This window comes from Paroedura picta, chromosome 7 (genome assembly GCF_049243985.1).
Source record: "Paroedura picta isolate Pp20150507F chromosome 7, Ppicta_v3.0, whole genome shotgun sequence".
Taxonomy (NCBI): domain Eukaryota; kingdom Metazoa; phylum Chordata; class Lepidosauria; order Squamata; family Gekkonidae; genus Paroedura; species Paroedura picta.
In genome coordinates, this window is record NC_135375.1 from 114,276,658 (window position 1) to 114,295,305 (window position 18,648).

An 18,648-nucleotide genomic window follows, 5' to 3' on the forward strand; every position below is an offset into this window, starting at 1 on the left:
CAGAAGATAAACAGAGCATGTTCTGGTTTTAGCCAAGGGAACAAAAGGAAAGAGACAAATATTAATACTGCACCTGTTGCAAAACATGCCACCCAAAGGCCACACCCACAGCACTGTACAGATTCAATTTATAGTGCTTTGTGAATATCGTAACAGAGGACCTGTAGGCTACCCTACAGATTTGGTTCAGTGAAGCCAAGCTGCTCAGAGCTGCATTAATGCCTGCACTCCTCACCAAATATGCTGTTGTACCCTGGGGACCTGGTCTGTCCTCGGCCCTGTATGCCTCTGCAATCCATTTATTCAAGCGTTTTCCTAATGCTACCACCATCCTTTCTTCCTCTTTTTTGGGTTGTGAAACTGACAAACAGAGCTTCCAATGGCGGAGTGGGCTATTGATAGCTGCACTCCATCCAGGTTGGGTAGGCGCACTTCCTTGTTTGGACCTTTCCTGCCCAGCCACAGGACCTCTGTCTTTGAAGGGTTGGGCTTCAGATGACTCTCCTTGAGCCACCCCATCACTGCTTCCAGTCAGCTGGCTAATGTTTCTGGGGGAGAGTCTTCCTCCATTAGGAGGAAGAACTGGGTGTCATCGGCGTATAGGTGGCAACCCAGCCCAAACCTCTGCACCAATTGAACAAGAGAGCACATAAAGATGTTGAATAGAATTGTAGAGAGAGAACTGCCCCAGGGGGCAATATATATACAATCATGAACAATGGATCTTCACGCCATTGGTCAGTTTTGGTTTAATTTCTGTGAAAGAACTCTTGCATAATTTTATGGTTGGGGGTCACCACAACATGAAGAACTGGATTAGGAAGGTTGAGAACCACTGCTTTAGGCATCGGGCATTTGAGGTCTGTCAGTCATTCCTTTTTTACCCAGGCTTTTAACACCTTTAAAACTTTTTATGGCCTGTCTTTGTTTGAGAATAATTTATCTACATCACTCTAGGCTATTCAGTGTATATTTTATGCTGCCATTATACCCTAGCTCATTTTAATAGCTTTTTTCATGCCTGTGTTTTACAGTTCAGTTCCACTCATCTTAAGCCACCTTGAACAGGTCTCTGGACAGGTGGCATGCATTTTCTAAATGAAATAATTTAAGGCCATACTGTCTATTCATACAAAGCAACAATGCAGCCCTGAAATCCTGGCCAATGCCACTGCTGAATAGAAAACACACAATATAATATGGTCTATGGGGTCGGGATGGGTCGGACATGACTTTGCACCTAACAACAACAACAAATGATCTATACAGACTGTAGGCAAAGTGGAGGATACTGTTGTTTGAAGCTAAGTACACCCATCCTCTCCACTGGCAACATACCCTTTTAAGTATGATGAGGGCCTGGACACGGGAGACCAAATGCAGCTGCAGCCCCAATGATGTGTGTTCACCAATTTCCAATACTGGTTTACAGCAAACCCACTTAAAGCTTGTGCTGATGCAAATTGGAGCCACAGTCAGAATTCACACAAGGGAGGGGGAGAGGAGGCAGCCTCTGCTCCTGAACTCTTAATTATGACCAAGTCTGCACACATGTTCCAGGCTACAGGTGTAATATTATATTCTCATCAATAAGCACGGATTTTATTCTACAATCCTTGAGGACATTTGCTTACAAGTCTCTGAAGCTTACAATTTTTTGTAATGCTTCCAAGCTTTGAAGAGTGGGATGGTGGGGGACCGTTTCAGGAAACAGCGGTGAAAGCAAGACAGAGGGATTTTTACCTTTGAACTTGATGTCCAAACCACTGAACTCCAATTCAACCCCTTGAAGAGCTTCTCCCAGCGTCTCATGGTAATGATCAATGCTCTTTTTTGACCCTCCACAGAAAGGGAGAGAGAAATATTTGTATGTTTCTTGGCGATTGTGGTATGGTCCTACAGTGTTCATCCACAAAACAACTTCTTCTTTGTCTTGGTACTGAAAAGAAAGCACATTTAGAGGAATAAGGAACTCATTACAGCCAAGCAGGTATTCATGAGAAAATGTGAAATGAATGCTTCAAACCCCTCCTTTGGTGCTGCACTTGTCTGTCACTGGCAGCAAAGGGAAGGCTGAGCAGAACAGCCACAGGCTGGTTGCCCTTTGACCCATCTGTCTTTCTCCTGTCTTTGTCCCAAGAATCACAGAGCCGCAGGTTTCAAATTAAGGATAAGTTGAATACTAGCAAATACCTGGGAAGTCTCTGAAATACCTTCTACCTTCAGCAGTATCTGAGGATCCCAACTGCTAACCTAATCAGTTTGAGCGGGCTCCCCCCCCCCAAACAAACTCCCAGAAAAATCAGGATCCCACCAGAGCTAAAGCAATTATGCAGGGCCTGAGAAAAGGAGCTCTTCCACCAGGTGTTTGGCCAAGATCAGTGAACAAGCCGCTACCACCAACCAGAAGCCCCATAACTAACTGAAAACCGGCCCATGGTGCAGACTGACCACACTGCTGCTGTTACTGAATACTGCTATACCACACACTGTTTGTTGTTGCTGTTATTGTTATTATATTGCACTGTTTGATACTTGTTCACTGTTAAATAAGTTTCATATTGAATGTTCATTGTACTTTCCCACATATGAGATAGAGATAGATAGATAGAAAAGTAGATGGGTAGATGGGTGTTTGGGTAGGTGATAGAGAGAGACAGAGAGACAGAGAGGAAATAATTCAGTCTCTTATCACTGCACAATATGAACAAACCTGGCAATGCTCTTTCATGGAGAATCAAAAGCAAAATGTAAATGCATCTCTCCTCTTACCGGCATTTTCCATACATGGTCCCCCACAAAGCACTCTCGTAACCTACATCTTCAGACCTGAAAACCCTGCCTCCTTCTTGCTAGTAATTCTAGCAGCAATTTCAAGGGCATGCAAGTTCTCTCCTGAGTTCCCCTACTCAGTAATTACAAATGGGAGAGAAACTAAGCTCTCCTAAGGTCTCCCATGCTGAGTGCTTCTGATGCTGCCAAGGGCTCCATTTGTTTCTGTCTCATATGAAAACGTCCTCCCCCTCTTCCCAAAACTCCATTCTTCGTATCTCCACAAAGCCAGTCAGTCTCAGCACTTTGCACTTGGCCTGGCTGCTCCTTGCGCTTCGGAGTAATGCAGACTGACCGCTCTGCATAAAACGGAGCCCTCTCTGGAAATTCCAGAGGTCACCCAGTTCCGCTTCAACCCCTTTGAGAGAACAGCTGGATAAGAACCCAGGCCATTCACAGTCAAGGTAGATAGGGGGGAAATGTTGAATTAAATCTGGAGAGGGCTCCAAATCAGTTTTCCTGGAGCTGGAATGAAAAAGACAGAGCTTTACTTATAGGTTCCTCATGATAATATCAAATCCTTGGGCACTCAACTGAATAAGTACTGAACAACTGGAGCAAAAATAATGTCTCCTGGGTTGTTTATTATTATTATTATTATTAATTACATTTCGAGACCAGCTCAGGGCAGTGTACATACAGAGTTACCGACACAGTTAAAACAATAAAACACTAACTTTAATGATATAATAACAAAACCAATTAATTAAAAGTATTAATAGAATAGCAAACTATCAGCAAACAGACTGGGTTGCACTGCTCCCCTTGGCTGAATTTGTGTACAGCAATGGGACCCAAACCAGCATGGGGGTCTCCTCATTTGAAGTGGTCTCTGGTACTAACTTGTAGACAGCTCCTACCTGGACCCCAAAGCCCAAGAGCCCCCAGATCTGAAGAAGTGGGCAGCCCAGATCCAGACTGCCTGGACTGACATTGTCAAGTCATTAAAGACAGCCAAAGAGGACTATAAGCGTCATGCTGATCAGTACCGCAGTCTGGCGCCCCCTTGGAAGGAGGGGGACATGATAGACTTGCCCACAAAGCATTTGGCTGTCAGCAGCCTTCCAAAAAACTAAGTCCGCGATTTGTGGGACCTTTTAAGATATCCAAAGTGGTGAATCCATTCCAGTTTATTACGGCGGCCTCCAACACCAGACTAGTGTGTTTGTGGACGAAAACACCCATTACGAAGTGCATCAAATTCTGGACTCTGGAGTTCACTGAGGAAGACTTCATTACCTTGTAGACTGGAAAGAGTTCCCCATGGAGGACAAAGAGTGGGTGGGGGCTGAACAGGTGCAAACTGGTGCACGAGTTTCATGAAGCTTATCCACAGAAATCGGACCCTCCTGTTTCGTTGATTTGGAAGGGAGCCCTGGGGGGTGGGCAGAACGTCAAAAAAAAATGTATTTCTGCCATGATTATATTTTGCTGTATTCAGTGTGTTTAGCTAACCTGACCTATATGCCTGATGTAACCCAGATGCCCTTGTTTGACAACCCAAATTTGATTTCCTGCTGTTGTATTTTATGCATACCAACTTCCCCAAACATTCCTTACCTTCTATCCCTTATTGCCCTCTGTTCCCCTCCCTGTTTGGTTTCCTTATTTCCCATGTCTTCCCATCCCTTGAAGCCTGGACTTTTAGCTCCTTTGAACTGTGCCTGGTTCGAGTTCCCAAGGGAGGGGGAGCCCCTATATTGCCTTGTGAGTCAGTTCTGATTATGCCTTTAAAGTAGATACTTGCATTTCTAATAAAGAAACTTTTAATTCAAAGAGTTTACTTATTTGGAATGTGAAGTCTCTCACAATATTATCAGCTGAAAGCTTTATCACTGCTGATAAGTTTACCCAAGGCTGGATATTACTAGAGGGGATGTGTGTTTTTGTTGGGGAGACCCATATGTGTTACTAGGTCATTGGCCCCAACCAAAAGCTCGGTGGAAGAGCTCCCTCTTACAGGCTATGCAGAACTGTATCAGCTCTGAAAGGGCCTTGGTCTTCTCTGTGTGGTCATTCCACCAAGTAGGGGCCAGGACTGAGAACATCCTGGGCCCGGCTGAAACCAAGCAACTGGTTGAATTAAGTGCTCTCTGGAGGACACAGGCAGAGAGGCGGTCCCTTAGGTTTGCTGGGCCTACACCACGAATGGCGTTAAAGTTAAGTATCAAAACCTTAAACCTGATCTGGAATTCAACTGGCAATCAGTGTAGCCACCAGTGTAGCATTATGGCCATTTCCCTTCCTGGAAAAATCTCTATTGTTATTAAAATAAGATTCAATCAGTGTTGCAGCATTACAGCAACTTTGCAATAATGGTGGTCTGGCAACCCCTAACACTGAAAGATGTCCTTAAGTTTCTAGCTATTTATTGGTTCAGGAAAAACATTTAATAGAATCATAGAACCATGGAAGAGGCCATACATACCACCTAGTCCAACCCTCTCCTCAATACCTATCCAGGATAAGTACCTGTCCAGCTGCTGCTTGAAGACAGCCAGTGAAGGGGAGCTTTTCACCTCCTTAGGCAGTCGACTCCACTGCTAAACTACTCTGACTGTGATCCCCCCCCCAATATCGAGCTTATATCATTCTACACAGTTTAAACCCATTAGTGCAGGTCCTCTCTTCTGCTGCCAAAAGGAACTGCTCCCTGCCCTCCTCTAAGTGACCACCTTTCACATACTCAAAGAGAGCCATCCTGTCCCCTCTCACCCCCTCCCCCAGGTTGCACATTCCCACGTCCTTCAGCCTCCCTCCTAGGGCTGGGTCCCCAGGCTGCCCCAGATCATCTTCGTCGCTCTCCTCTGTACCCTCTCAATTTTGCCCACATCCTTTTTGAAGTGAGGCCTCCAGAACTGCACCCAGTACTGGAAGCTGAGCCATTTGGCAGATATACCTTTGTCTAAATCAGCCTCTTTAACCTTTGGACTATAGAGGAGCCCCTGAAATAAATTTTCAGGCTTCAAGTTACTGTATGTCCAATGAGGCAGTATTAAAGATAATTTGGCTATAAAGCAAAACAATTTTATGGCAACGGAAACAAATTAGTATCTATTTACTTACAAACTACCTAATGGAATCATTGGTTTAAAACAATCTACCTTGTCTGCAAGGATCTGCTCTAATATGTTCAGAGCCTTTGTATGAATTCTGTATGTTGACCTATAAACCAACCATGATCGATAGTATGTGTATTTGGAGGAAAGGGAAGGTGACTGTAAGTTGCTTTGAGACTCCTTCGGGTAGATAAAAGTGGCATATAAGAGCCAACTCTTCTTCTTGTGTAAATACATAGGTATGTATAATACAGCGGTTCTCAACCTGGGGATCGTGACCCTCAAGGGCAGGGGTAGTCAAACTGCGGCCCTCCAGATGTCCATTGGCTGGCAGGGGCTTCTGGGAATTGTAGTCCATGGACATCTGGAGGGCCGCAGTTTGTCTACCCCTGCTCAAGGGGGTCAATTGACCCTTTCAGGGGGGTTGCTGAGGCCACTGCCACCATGGTGGCAGCAGCAGCCTTGGCAACCCAAGGGGGAAGGTTGAGAACTGCTGGTTTACCTGCATCTACAGCAGTGGCCTTGGTGACCCAAACGGGGTCGTAGGGTTGCGTGCATGCTGGTGATCATGGAAGACCGAGGCGGCCAGTGCCCTCTGTGACACTGGCCGCCTCGGCCTTCCATAATCGCCAGCGTGTCGGAGCGCGCAACCTACAGTCCAAAGGCAGGGAGGATGGAGGGGGCGGGGGAAGGTGCGAATGGGGAAAGGAAAGGCTGGAGCAACTTTCTGGAGTTGATCTACATATCTAACAGCAATAATGTTTTATTCTGTGAACCGCCGTGGGTTCCTAGGAAATGCGGTGATATATAAATAATAAATAATAAATAAATAAACCAAATCGCATAGGCATGCGGATGGAGAAGATGAGACATTCCAAATGGTTTGTGACAGTGTCCAGACTCAGCAACCTCCAGGTGAGAACTGGAGATTTCAACTAGAGATTTCAAAGCTCTGACAGTGCATCAGTGAATCCCAACAATATTTACAACACAAAAGCAGCTCTCCACAGGAAGGTAAGGCAATTAAACACACCAGCTGTTGCTGAGCCTGAGAGATCCTGTGTGAGGACCTCCAGTTCTCCAGGTCAATGCTGGAGAAGACTCATAAACCCATGTTTTTATTGTAACTGATGTTTAGTGAGTAGACAGGTGGTGTGGGCAGATCATGGGGGGGGGGAGCTTAAGGCCTTCTCCCCGCCTTCTTTCTGTGGTTCTGTTCTCTATTCTGAGTTTCGCTGTTGGATTTGGGCCTCTTGTTCGTGGGGAATGGCGAGGGGGTCAGGCCAAAAGGCCACATGCCTCTTTTTCTTATTGGTTTGGCTTGGCTTTTGGTTTCAGCACTGTGTTGAGCTGGCCTTTACTGCTGGGCACGGCTCTGATTGGTTGGCATTAAGTTCTGTTCCTGTTCTGCTTGAGTCCACTGCTGTCCTTGCAAGTCCTCTCCCCCCACTAGGATGGTGATTCTGTGCTGCAGCCTTGTTGAGCTGGCATTTGCCACACACTGGGTTTTGCTGTTGGCAGCATATGCATGGATTGCAGTGGTTCTGCTGTGCCTGGAGAAATATTCCCCCCCCTGCAGTTTCAGATACTCTGATATCAACTTAGTCCTGTTGGGTTGGCAATGCCACAATGCCACAGTGGCACTGCCCCTGCTGTTGGGCTGGCCTTGCAAAAACGTCCCCCCCCCTACTTTCATGCAGATGTTCTGGGACAGTCTGCTGGGCTTGTTTGTCTTGCTATTTCCCCCCATAAGAATGGAGGATGGGGGCATCTGATTAGGGTGCCCAATGAATTGGACACCCTCATCCAATCTTTTTGAAATTTGGGGATTCTTTTCAGAAGAGACTCCAGTAACTATGCTGCAAATTTGCTGCCTCTACCTCAACTCCTGCCCCCACCAGAACACTGAATAGACAGGTTGGATTTCCCACTGACTTTAATGGCTCCATACGATATAATGGAATCGAATCGATTTAGGAATCCTGAAACTGGCTGAACCCACATCCCAATACATAGATTGGGAGTTGGGTAATTCAGAATCTACTGAATATACCTGGAGAAGAAATCTTCTTTTTAAAAGACCTCTAGTTGCAATTAAGATAAAACAGAGGAAGGAAGCAATAAAATGCTATATTTATTGGGAAGCAAAGCAGTGTATAAATATCTAAGTAAATACAAAACCCTTAAGTTTAGATGCCAGTAAGAATTGTGTTCTTCCTTCATTTGCTCTTCAAACATAACATGATTGAGAAGCTGTTGCTTGACATTAAAAATAAAGTTGTATTGGACAAAAACCTCTGCAAAGCTGAAAGAAATGTACACAAGGCCACCAGGAGCCAAGCACCATCAAGCATGAAGTCAAACAAATTTTGCCTACTTCCTACGGTTGGCCAAATATAAATATTGATGATTTCTAGAAATTCTGAAGCCACAAAAAACACTCAATTTTTGTTTTTTTTTAAAAAAGAAGAGCAGAAATTTGGGGCCAGTGAAATATATGCAAGTATCACAGAATCACAGAATTGGAAGGGAACTCCAGGGTCATGTAGTCCAACTCCCTGCATAGTGCAGGAATTCCCAACTACATGCCAACCCACGGTGACCCCAATTCCATACCCAAATGATTCCCGGCATCCAAAAATCTCCAGAATCCAGCCTGGCCCTACCATTCCCTGGGTATGCAAGGAAGGGCCACAGGAGACAAACACTGGCACATCCCTTCCTGCCCACCCACTCACCATCTGCCTAAGTTCATAAAATCAGCACTTCTGTCAGATGACTGTCTAGCCTCTGCTTAAAAACTTCCAAAGAAGGAGGACTCACCACCTCCCAAGGAAGCTTGTTCCACTGACGAACCACTCTGGGGCAACAGAAAACAACTGCTTTTCGCTCTATACCTTCACAGAAAACATTTGTAAATAAATTTAACAGCACAGGACCCAGGGCAGATCCTTGAGGCACTCCATTTGTCACTCCTCCCTGAGAAGTTGACAAACCATTTATAAGCACCCTCTGGGTGCGATCCGTCAACTAGTTCTCGATCCACCTAACAGTAATAGGATCCATCCCGCATTTTACGAACTTGTCTATAAGAATATCATCTGGAACCTTATAAAAAGGACAAAGATTTTTTATCTCACTATGTATGCTAACCTTACGTAACTTGTGTACCCATTATTTTAATTGGGATTATGTGACTGCTAGTAACATGTAATGTAATTTTGAATTATACTTTCTGGTCCCAGGACAAGATAGCTGCCAGCTTAGCTTCTACTTGTAAGAAAGTTTCACACTGGTATGGAGACAGATGGGGCCCGGCAATAAATAGTAGGGTGTGAGCCGAGGATCACTGGCTTTGACAGTTTTATTTCTAATATATATGTCCTTGTAAACTACAAATGGGTTCGAGGAGTTTGATTGGCTGGTTTAGTAGAGAGTTCTCATGTGGCTGTGTTTGGGTGCTGTGAACAGTTTTCTAATGTAACAAGATTAACTTTTGCTTATATATTCCTACTGTTATGATGGTCAGTTCTTAGTCTGACGAAGAGTGCTTGCACTCGAAAGCTCACACCTTGAATAAATCTTTGTTGGTCTTAAAGGTGCCCCTGGACTCTTATAAAAAGCCTTACTGAAATCAAGGTAAACTATGTCCACAGCATTCCACTTGATCTAGCAAGGTAGTAACTTTCTCAAAAAGACAAAAGGTTAGTCTGACATGACTTGTTCTTGAGAAAGCCATGCTGACTCTTAGTCACTGAAGCCATCCATGCTAGCTGCTCAGGGACCGACCATTTAATTTTGTTCTAAATTTTTGTCATCTATAGACGTCAAGCTGATGGGTCGGCAGTTATCCGGATCCTTCTTTTCCCCCTTCTTGAAGATGGGGACAACATTTGCCCGTCTCCAATCTTCTGGCACTTCACCTGTTCTCCAAGAATTGTCAAAGATAATGGACAGAGGCTCAGAAATTACATCTGCAAGTTCTTTTAGTATCCTTGGGTGCAATTCATCTGGCCCAGAGGATTTGGGTTCATTGAAAGAAGCTAGGTGTTTATGGACTTCTCCTACAGTGATCCTAGGCCACAACTTCCATTCCTCATCATCACGTGAAATGATTTTGCCATGTCGAGCACGATTCATGTTGAGACTGAGGAGAAGTAGGAATCGGGCTGTTCAGCCCTCTCTTCACCACCTGTTACAGTGTCATTTTCTAGTCCCTGCAATGGTCCTACCATTCCCCAATTCTTTTTCTTATTTTGAATGTAACCAAAGAACCCTTTTTTGTTGTTTTTAACATTACGAAGCTTTAGCTTTTCTAACACTCTCCCTACAAGCACTGGTTACTTGTTTATATTCCCTCCTTGGTTATAAGGTCCTCCCTTCCATTTCCTAAATGAGTCTTCATTACTCAATTCTTTTGAAAGCTGTTTATGGAGCTACTCTGGTTTCTTTAGGTTCCTCCCAGTTTTCCTTGATTTCAGTAAGGCTTTTGATAAGGTTCCGCATGATATTCTTATTTGCATGTTGGTAAAATGCGGGATGGATCCTATTAGTGTTAGGTGGAGGGAGAACTTGTTAACAGATTGCACCCAAAGGGTGCATGTAAACGGTTCGTCATCTTCTTAGAGAGGAGTGCCTCAAGGATCTGTCCTGGGCCCTGTGTTGTCCATCGTATTCATTAATGATTTGGATGAAGGAATAGAGGGGGTGCTTATTAAATTTGAAGATGATACTAAATTGATGGCCAGATCTGGTAACCACCCTATGGTTTGAAGCCAGACTGGAATGGATCAAGACCCTACATTTCATGCAAGAAATTCAGTAATTGTTCTAGAACCACATGCTCAACCTGCTTACCCCAAAATGGCAGGTACAAAGCTAGGCGGTAGCTGGCTAGGTTGTATGAATCCAGCACTGATTTTTTTTTTCAAAAGTGGCTTAACCATGACCTCTTTTGGCCTTTCTGGGAAGGTCCCTGAAGCTATGGATAAGTTGATAATCTCCTGGGCACATCGTAGGCCAAACGGCTGTCAGAGCTCTGTCCACATCAGCCAAGGAGCAGTCCAAAATAAGACTTTGAGATGGTCAAGGGGTCTCCAGTTCGCTAACTACACAAAAGTCAGTGGGGAAATCTTGGGGGGAGGGGGGTGACAAAATTTTCTCTGCAAAAGCTCACGAAAGCCTCACAGCTGATATCCAATTATGAAATTTCTGATGGTCCTGTGACCAAGGATGTTAAAGACCTAATTGTTTTAAATAATTGTGCCAGGCAAGAGCTAGTAGAAGCAATAGAGGCTGCCAAGTAATCTCTTTTTGTGGCCTTTGCTGCCATTTCATAAGCATCTTACAAGATTTTCTTGAAGCTTTATCACAAATTTTCCAGAAACTCACTCTAGCTTTCTCAGTTCCCTTTTCCTTTTGTGCAGCTCCTCAATGTACCAAGAAGCTGGCTTTTGCCAGGAACAGAAAGGGTGTCAGGGAGAGGACTCATTGATGGCTTCAGAAAGGCTTCTATGTCAATCTTCCCCTTGCCCATTGACTGAATCACTGGGGGAAACTGGATCCATGGAACATTCTGGAAACCTACTGGATCCATTAGTCTCCATGGTCAAGGATAGATCTGCTGTCCGCCTATACAGGGGGGGACTGGAGCTTTTACAGCAGGCTTTTCCTAACAGCCCTGGAGGGGTTTCTCCAATTGGGTGAGAATTAATTAATTTGTTTTAATTTAAAAATTATTGGATGATATTACCATATATGGTCATTTCAATCTTGCCCCCCGCCCTCAAAAAATGGCTGATAGTGGGCCCAGAGGAAGTAAGAAGGGGAAGGGCCCCAGCCCAATAAATCCTTGGTGATGTCACATCTGGTAGAATTGTCTGGGTGTTGTGACTTCTGGGGGCATGGCAGGAAGGGATGGCCTGCGGACATCTGGGTTTCTCGGAGCCTGAAGAATGCTTCAGGGGGTTCTCAATGGTCAAAAGGTTGAGAAAGGCAGCTTGAGAACAAAATGGTCTGACCATGGGCTACAAGCACCACTTGGACATTTGTGTTCCATGCTGGATCTTGAAGTGCTTTTGGTTTTTTACCTCCCCAACCCAAATTCTTCACCCTAACAGAAACAAAGACCAAGAGCCTATAAGAATATATTCATCTTCAATTCATAGAATCATAGAATCCTAGAGTTGGAAGGGGCCATACAGGCCATCTAGTCCAACCCCCTGCTCAACGCAGGATCAGCCCTAAGCATCCTAAAGCATCCAAGAAAAGTGTGTATCCAACCTTTGCTTGAAGACTGCCAGTGAGGGGGAGCTCACCACCTCCTTAGGCAGCCTATTCCACTGCTGAACTACTCTGACTGTGAAAAACTTTTTCCTGATATCTAGCCTATATCGTTGTACTTGTAGTTTAAACCCATTACTTCGTGTCCTTTACAGTCACTCTTGCCCACTTTCTTCTTTCCCGACTACCTTCTCTAGAAATTTAGACTGCAAGCTCCTCCGAGCCGGTACCTCTATTTTGCAGATATCACTCTGCAAAGCCCTATATAATACTAAGGCTATGCAAATACTCAGCTATCAGTCCTGAGGCCACTGGAGTTTGGGGCTCATGCCAATGAAACAGAGCATTTGCTTTGCATGCACAAGGACAATGGTTCAATCACCAGCATCCCCAGTTAAAAGGATCATGTAGTGTATGATATCAAAGATCTCTACCTGGGACCACAGAAAGACACTACCAGTCAGAGAAAATAATCACAATTTTGACAGACCAGTGACCTGACGAAGCACGTATTCCTGTGTGTACTCAGCTGGTGGAGCATGGCAAAGAATGAAAAAGCTCAACTATGCAGCTTTCCCGTATCCTTCTTAGCTTCACCATAAAGTCCACTGAGCTGCCTTTGAGCTGCACAACACAGAGACTATGAACATGGTCCAGATAACTGAATTCTCTACACACCACCCTTACACAAACCAATATGCCCTCTGCCTTTCTCTGTACTACAGGTAGAAAGTCTCTCTTACAGGACTTGTATTTTTGCAGTATTACCTGAAGCACTCTACATGAATGCCAAGACTTAGGATGCATGACCCCGTTCACACATACCATCAGTGAATGTCTGGTATGGCTTTATTGCACTATGAAGAGTGGCACTTCCAGAAGGGAATGCAGCATTTGTAGGACCCACAAAGTTTTATTCCAGCATAAACTTTCCACGGATTAGGGGCAACCTTGTCAGATAACTCACTACCCAGGAAACGACACAAAAGTGTCTCGTGTTGACAAACACAGTTATGCTTGAATAAAACTGCACTGGTCTTTAACGTGGCATGAGACTTTATTTTGTGGATCCAACACCACAAGACACGGATCCAGACTTGACCACAACAAAAGTCTTCAGCATTCTGACATCTCTCAATAAGTTCTCAAGGATCCTAACCGTGGCCTATTTCCCCACGGGGGAGCCTGTCCCTCCAGGGCCGCAGACTACTCGCAGGAGGGGCTCCCCGAGTGCATTTATCCCGCCTGATGATGAATCGCGTCGGTGGGAAGCGGCGGAGCCCAGCTGGGGTCCCCCAAGTTTCCTGACGGGGCCTGCCCCCTCCCCGCCCGCCATGCAGGTGGGCTGGGCCGCTCAGCGCGGCGTCCTTCGCAGGGGCGCCCGGGCAGCCCCCTCCCCACGCGAGGCCGGCCCAAGGGCGGTCGCCCGCCCGCCAGCCTCCGAGGGAGGGACGAAACCCGGCCCGGCACGAACCGCAAGCACGGGAGGGAGGGAGGGAGAGGGAGCGCCAGCCCAGCAGGCCCAGCCGCAGCGGGCAGCCTTCCGCCGGGGCAGGAGCGCCAGGCCAGGCCAGGCCAGGCCCGGCCCGGCCCGTTCGGCGGCGAGGGGCTCACCGTGTGGTCGTGCTCGTCGGCCCGGGCGCGCGCCACCAGCAAGGCCGCCACGCAGCACACGAGCCCCGCCGCCGGCGCCATCCCCGTCGCCACCGCCAGCCTCCGACGAGGAAAAGGAGGCGCCGCTTCCGCCCTCCCCGCCACGTCATCCGGGCGCACGCCGGAACCGCCGCCGCCGCCGCCGCACGACGGCGCCCGCCGAGGGACCCACGCCGCGCAACGCGGAGCAAGCCGCTGCCGGCGGGAGGGGAGGGGAGGGGAGGGGAGGGGAGGGGAGGGGAGGGGGCGCGCAGCCGCACTGGGGCCCCTCTGCCCGCCCCGCGGCCTTCCCGGAGGCGGACAGCTGCGGCCTGACCTCCTCGCAAGGGGAGTGAAACGGAGGGGAGGAGGAGAAGGATGTCGGCTGCGTCGGTTTCTCACTGGGCAGGAGAGCAGGGAATCGATGGAGAAAATGACTGCAGAGGGGTAGTCCAACTGCGGCCCTCCAGATGTCCATGGACTACAATTCCCAGGAGCCCCCTGCCAGCGTTCGCTGGCAGGGGGCTCCTGGGAATTGTAGTCCATGGACATCTGGAGGGCCGCAGTTGGACTACCCCTGGCTTAGAGGACTGCAGAGCGTGGCTTTGGGCTGGGATCCGGCGGAACACGAGCTCTGCGGGCTCTGGAAGATGCTCAGCCCGCCCCCACTTCCCTTCCTCTCGGCCACGAAACAGCAGCTCCAACAGGGGCCAGAGCAGCATTGCGGCCAGGCAAGCCCATGGAAGAGGGGCGTGGAGCTTCGGCATTGCCAAGGAACTCACTGCCCAGGCACGACAAGAAGAAGGGGGAATGGAGTGGGCTGGAAGGCTGACAAGATCCCAGGAGGTGATCCCCTAAGCCAGTGCTGGGCAGCCTCACTGTTCCCAGCCTCCTTGCACAGTAGCCACCAGATGTGCTTGCCCTGGGTCGGCTCTTTCAGTTCGGGAAGCTGGCCTGCCTGGAACTGGGTGCTGCGTTTAAAATGGAACCCACCTGGCAGTTCTAGGGACAATTCCAGACCAATGATGGCATCAATATGATGCTCTGGTTCGGCCTCACTGGGAGTCCTGTGTTCAGTGTTGGCCACCCCAGTTGAAGAGGGATGTAGACTGGAGCGTGTCCAGAGGAGGGCAAGAAAGATGGTGAGGGGTTTGGAGGCCAAGACGGATGAAGAAAGGCTGGGGGAGTTTGGTCTGTTTAGCCTGGAGAGGAGACGACTGAGGGGGATCTGATAACCATTTTCAACTATTTAAAAGGCTGTCACGTAGAGAATGGAGCAGAGTTGTTCTCTCTGGCCCCAGAGGGACAGACCAGAACCAATGGGATGAAATTAATTCAGAATAAATTTTGTCTAAACATCCGGAAGAAGTTCCTGACAGAGTGTTTTCTCAGTGGAACAGGCTTCCTTGGAAGGTGGTGGGTTCTCCATCTTTGGAAATGTTTAGACAGATGCTGGAAAGCCATCTGATGGAGAGGCTGATTCTGTGAAGACTCAAGGGGATGGCAGGTTACAGTGGATAAGTGATAGGGATGTGAGTGTCCTGCATAGTGCAGGGGGTTGGACTAGATGACCCATGAGGTCCCTTCCAACTCTATGATTTTATCAGTCTAAGAAGTCAGAGCTGTTTTCCTAACTTGTGCTTATCTAGTCATCATCCTAACCTGCACTTATCTATTCATTATGTCTCTCTCAGTAGCAAAAGTCCAGGGGAGACAGTGCTGGCATAGGGGGCGGATGATCCAATCACATTCCTTGGGAAGAAATCATTTGAAGTGCCAGCTGTGCAGAATAGCTGGGGCTGCCTGTGGTCACCAGAACAGGTTTGGGGCTGCCAGATTGAAGTCCAAGGCACATTTGTGAATGCGCAGGTATGTTTTGGAGGTGCTGCCTGGAATGTTCACAGCACAAGATGGGTTCAATTAGCTTTCTTAGGCCTACCGATTTTAAGGGGGTTTCTCATGAGAGATCTATAGTACTAAACTATTCCATCAAGAAGGGAAATGCATTACCCTAGGGGAAAATGTCTGAAATAGCACTTGAGGAAAGGACCAGAATTAACTCCAAGTTATGCTGTCTTTCTGTACAGCAAGTGGATTACTGCATTTAGAGAAGAAAAGCCAAATACATAAATACAGGATGGGAGAGATGTGTCATGGCAGTAGTCCCTGTGAAAAGGATCTTAGATGATCATACACTGAACAGAAGCAGCAATGTGATGGAGAAGTGAAAAGGGCAAATGGGCTCTGTTAGCAGACATATAGTATCCAGATCACACAAAGCTGTCCTCTAGGTAGGCCTCCCGGAGTGCCGTGTTCAGTTTTGAACCAGTTTAAGAAGGATGTTGATAATATGAAATATGTCTGGAGGAGGGCAGCAAAGATGATGAGGTGTGTGGAGACCAAGTCCTTTGAGGAAAAATTGAAGCTTGGTCTGTTTAGCCTGAAGAGGTGACCTGATAGCGCTCTTCAAGTCCTATAGTATAGAGGTTGGAGCAGAGTTGTTTTCTCTTGCCCCAGAAGGTTGGCTGAAATCAAGTGAGTTTTCAGCTAAATGTTCCTGACAGAGAGGCTCCTCATTGGAACTGGCTTCCTTGGGAGGATTCTTCTGCCTTGCATGTTTTTAAGCGGGGCGGCTATCTGATAGTGATGCTGATTCTGTAAATTTAGGCAGATCATGAGATGGAGGGGGCAGGAAAGGATGAGCCAGTGCTCATATCTTATGCCCATTTCATAAATTACCACTTTCAAACCAGGAAGTTTTCTTCCAGGCTAGATTAATCCAAGGATCCTAGAGGTTTTTTGCCTTCTTCAGCATCTGGGGGGGGGGGGGGAACATGGTGCAAGGGATTGAAGTAGATTAAAGGTTCCCAAGGTGCACCCCAAGGGTCAGACATGACCCAGTGCTTGCACAGGGGATACCTTTACCTTTAAGGTAGACTTTATGCCCTTCCTGGGGGCAGTTGAAGGATTTAGGGAGCAGTAGGGGGTCAGAAATCTGATGTAGTAGTTAGGAGTACCGACTTCTAATCTGGGGAGATGGGTTTGATTCCCCACTCCTCCACATGCAGCCAGCTGGGTGACCTTGGGCTCGCCACAGCACTGAGAAAGCTGTTCTGACCGAGCAGTGATATCAGGGCTCTCTCAGCCTCCCCCATTTTACTGGGTGTCTGTTGTGGGGAGAGGAAAGAGAAAGGGAAGGCAATTGTAAACCACTTTGAGACTTCTTCAGGTAGAGGAAAGCAGCATATAAGAAGCAACACTTCTTCCTGCTGCAAATGCATTAATTTAGCAAGAGAGGTTTCAAGAGGATTTGCCATGGCTGGAACAACTCTGGGCTTCCTTGTTGGTCTTCTATCCTAGTGCTGACCAGGGCCAACCTTGCTTAGTTTCCTGAAGAAAATGACAGCTTCACAAGGTGGGCTGGATGGGATCTAAAAGAGGCAGTGGTTCACCCGCTACTCAAAAAGCCTTCTCTGGACCCATGACAGCCATTCAGTTACTGCCCCATCTCACACTTAGCGTTTCTGGGGGAAATGCTTGAAAAAGCTGTCGTGGAACAACTATCGGCATGTTTGGAAGAAGCTTCAGTCCTAGACCCATCCCAGTCAGGTTTCTGACCCCGCCTTGGAGTAGAAAAGTGCTAGTCACCCTGACGGATTACCTCTGTTGCCAGTTGGACCAGGGCAGGCCAGCACTGCTTATATTATTAGATCTCTCAGAAGCCTTCTACACAGTCGACCATGAGCGTTTACCTCACTGCCTCGCCAATGTCAGGATCAGAGGGACTACTACGGTTACCTCTAGGCTGGACTCCTGCAACTCGCTGTACACTGGCCTACCCTTATCCTTGATCTGGAAACTACAGCTGGTCCAGAATGCAGCTGCCAGGATTCTCACAGCAACACCTTGGAGGTCCCAAATTCAGCCCATCCTCCAGCAGCTGTTCTGGCTTCTGGTCTGGTTATCACCTTTAAAGCCACACGTGGTCTGGGCCCAGTATACCTGAGGGATCGCCTCTCTGCCTACACCCCTCAAAGAGCTTTGCACTCTACTACATCCAACCTCCTGGTGGTCCCTGGCCCCAAAGAAGCCCACTTGACCTCAACCAGGGCCAGAGCCTTCTCCATCCTGGCCCCCACCTGGTGGAACAAGCTCCCAGAGGCAATCAGAGTCCTGATGGAACTTGAACAGTTCTGCAGGGTGTGCAAAAGGGAGCTTTTCTGCCAGGCATTTGGCTGAGGTCGACCAGAACCATCGCTTCCCATGAGCCCCCAAGCTTCCCTCCTACAAAGACCACTACAAATTCGCCCAACCCACTGGGCCTCCGTATGAGTTGAATTCAATGCTCTTTGCTGTATTCCACCGTTCCATAATGTTATTGTTATTACTATGTTAATGTTATTGTTATCACCACCTTATTATTACAAATGGAGTTACCTGTATCATTCTTCTTTCATGTAAACCGCCCTGAGCCTACAATAATAAACAAAGAAATAAATCCTATTCCTGATGAGGTCCTTCCACCCCAGATCTCCAGGAATTTCTTAGCCCAGGGTTGGCAACCCTGCCTCAAAAGTCTCCATCTTTGGGAGGCTGGAAAACCCTTTTCCTGCTTGCTCCTGGACATGGGATTTCCCATTGCTTGCTCCTCTTTCTTCCCCATCTATCTTTCTCCCCAATGAGGACTCAAAGTGGCTTTTACAAATGAACATATCTTTTTCCAGTCTAAAACCAAAAGGTAGGTGAGGCAATATAGTGTTTTGAATTTGAAGCAGATCCAATGCCAGGAAGGGGAGGGGGCAGACAGAAGGGATGTGGCATGAAAGCCAAGGGGGTGGGCAGC

At 47.3% G+C, this 18,648-nt stretch overlaps 1 protein-coding gene across 1 annotated transcript in view; it reads right to left on the reverse strand.

The window, feature by feature from the left end:
- The window catches only part of TM9SF3 (transmembrane 9 superfamily member 3), a 46,104-nt gene extending 32,156 nt beyond the window's left edge, over positions 1-13,948 (reverse strand). The window contains exons 1-2 of the mRNA XM_077346047.1: positions 13,788-13,948; positions 1,744-1,939 (exon numbers count right to left, since the gene is read on the reverse strand). Coding sequence (XP_077202162.1) covers positions 1,744-1,939; positions 13,788-13,868 — 277 coding nt within the window. The 5' untranslated portion in view covers positions 13,869-13,948. The remainder of the gene's footprint in view (positions 1-1,743; positions 1,940-13,787) is intronic.
- Positions 13,949-18,648: the final 4,700 nt, after the last annotated feature.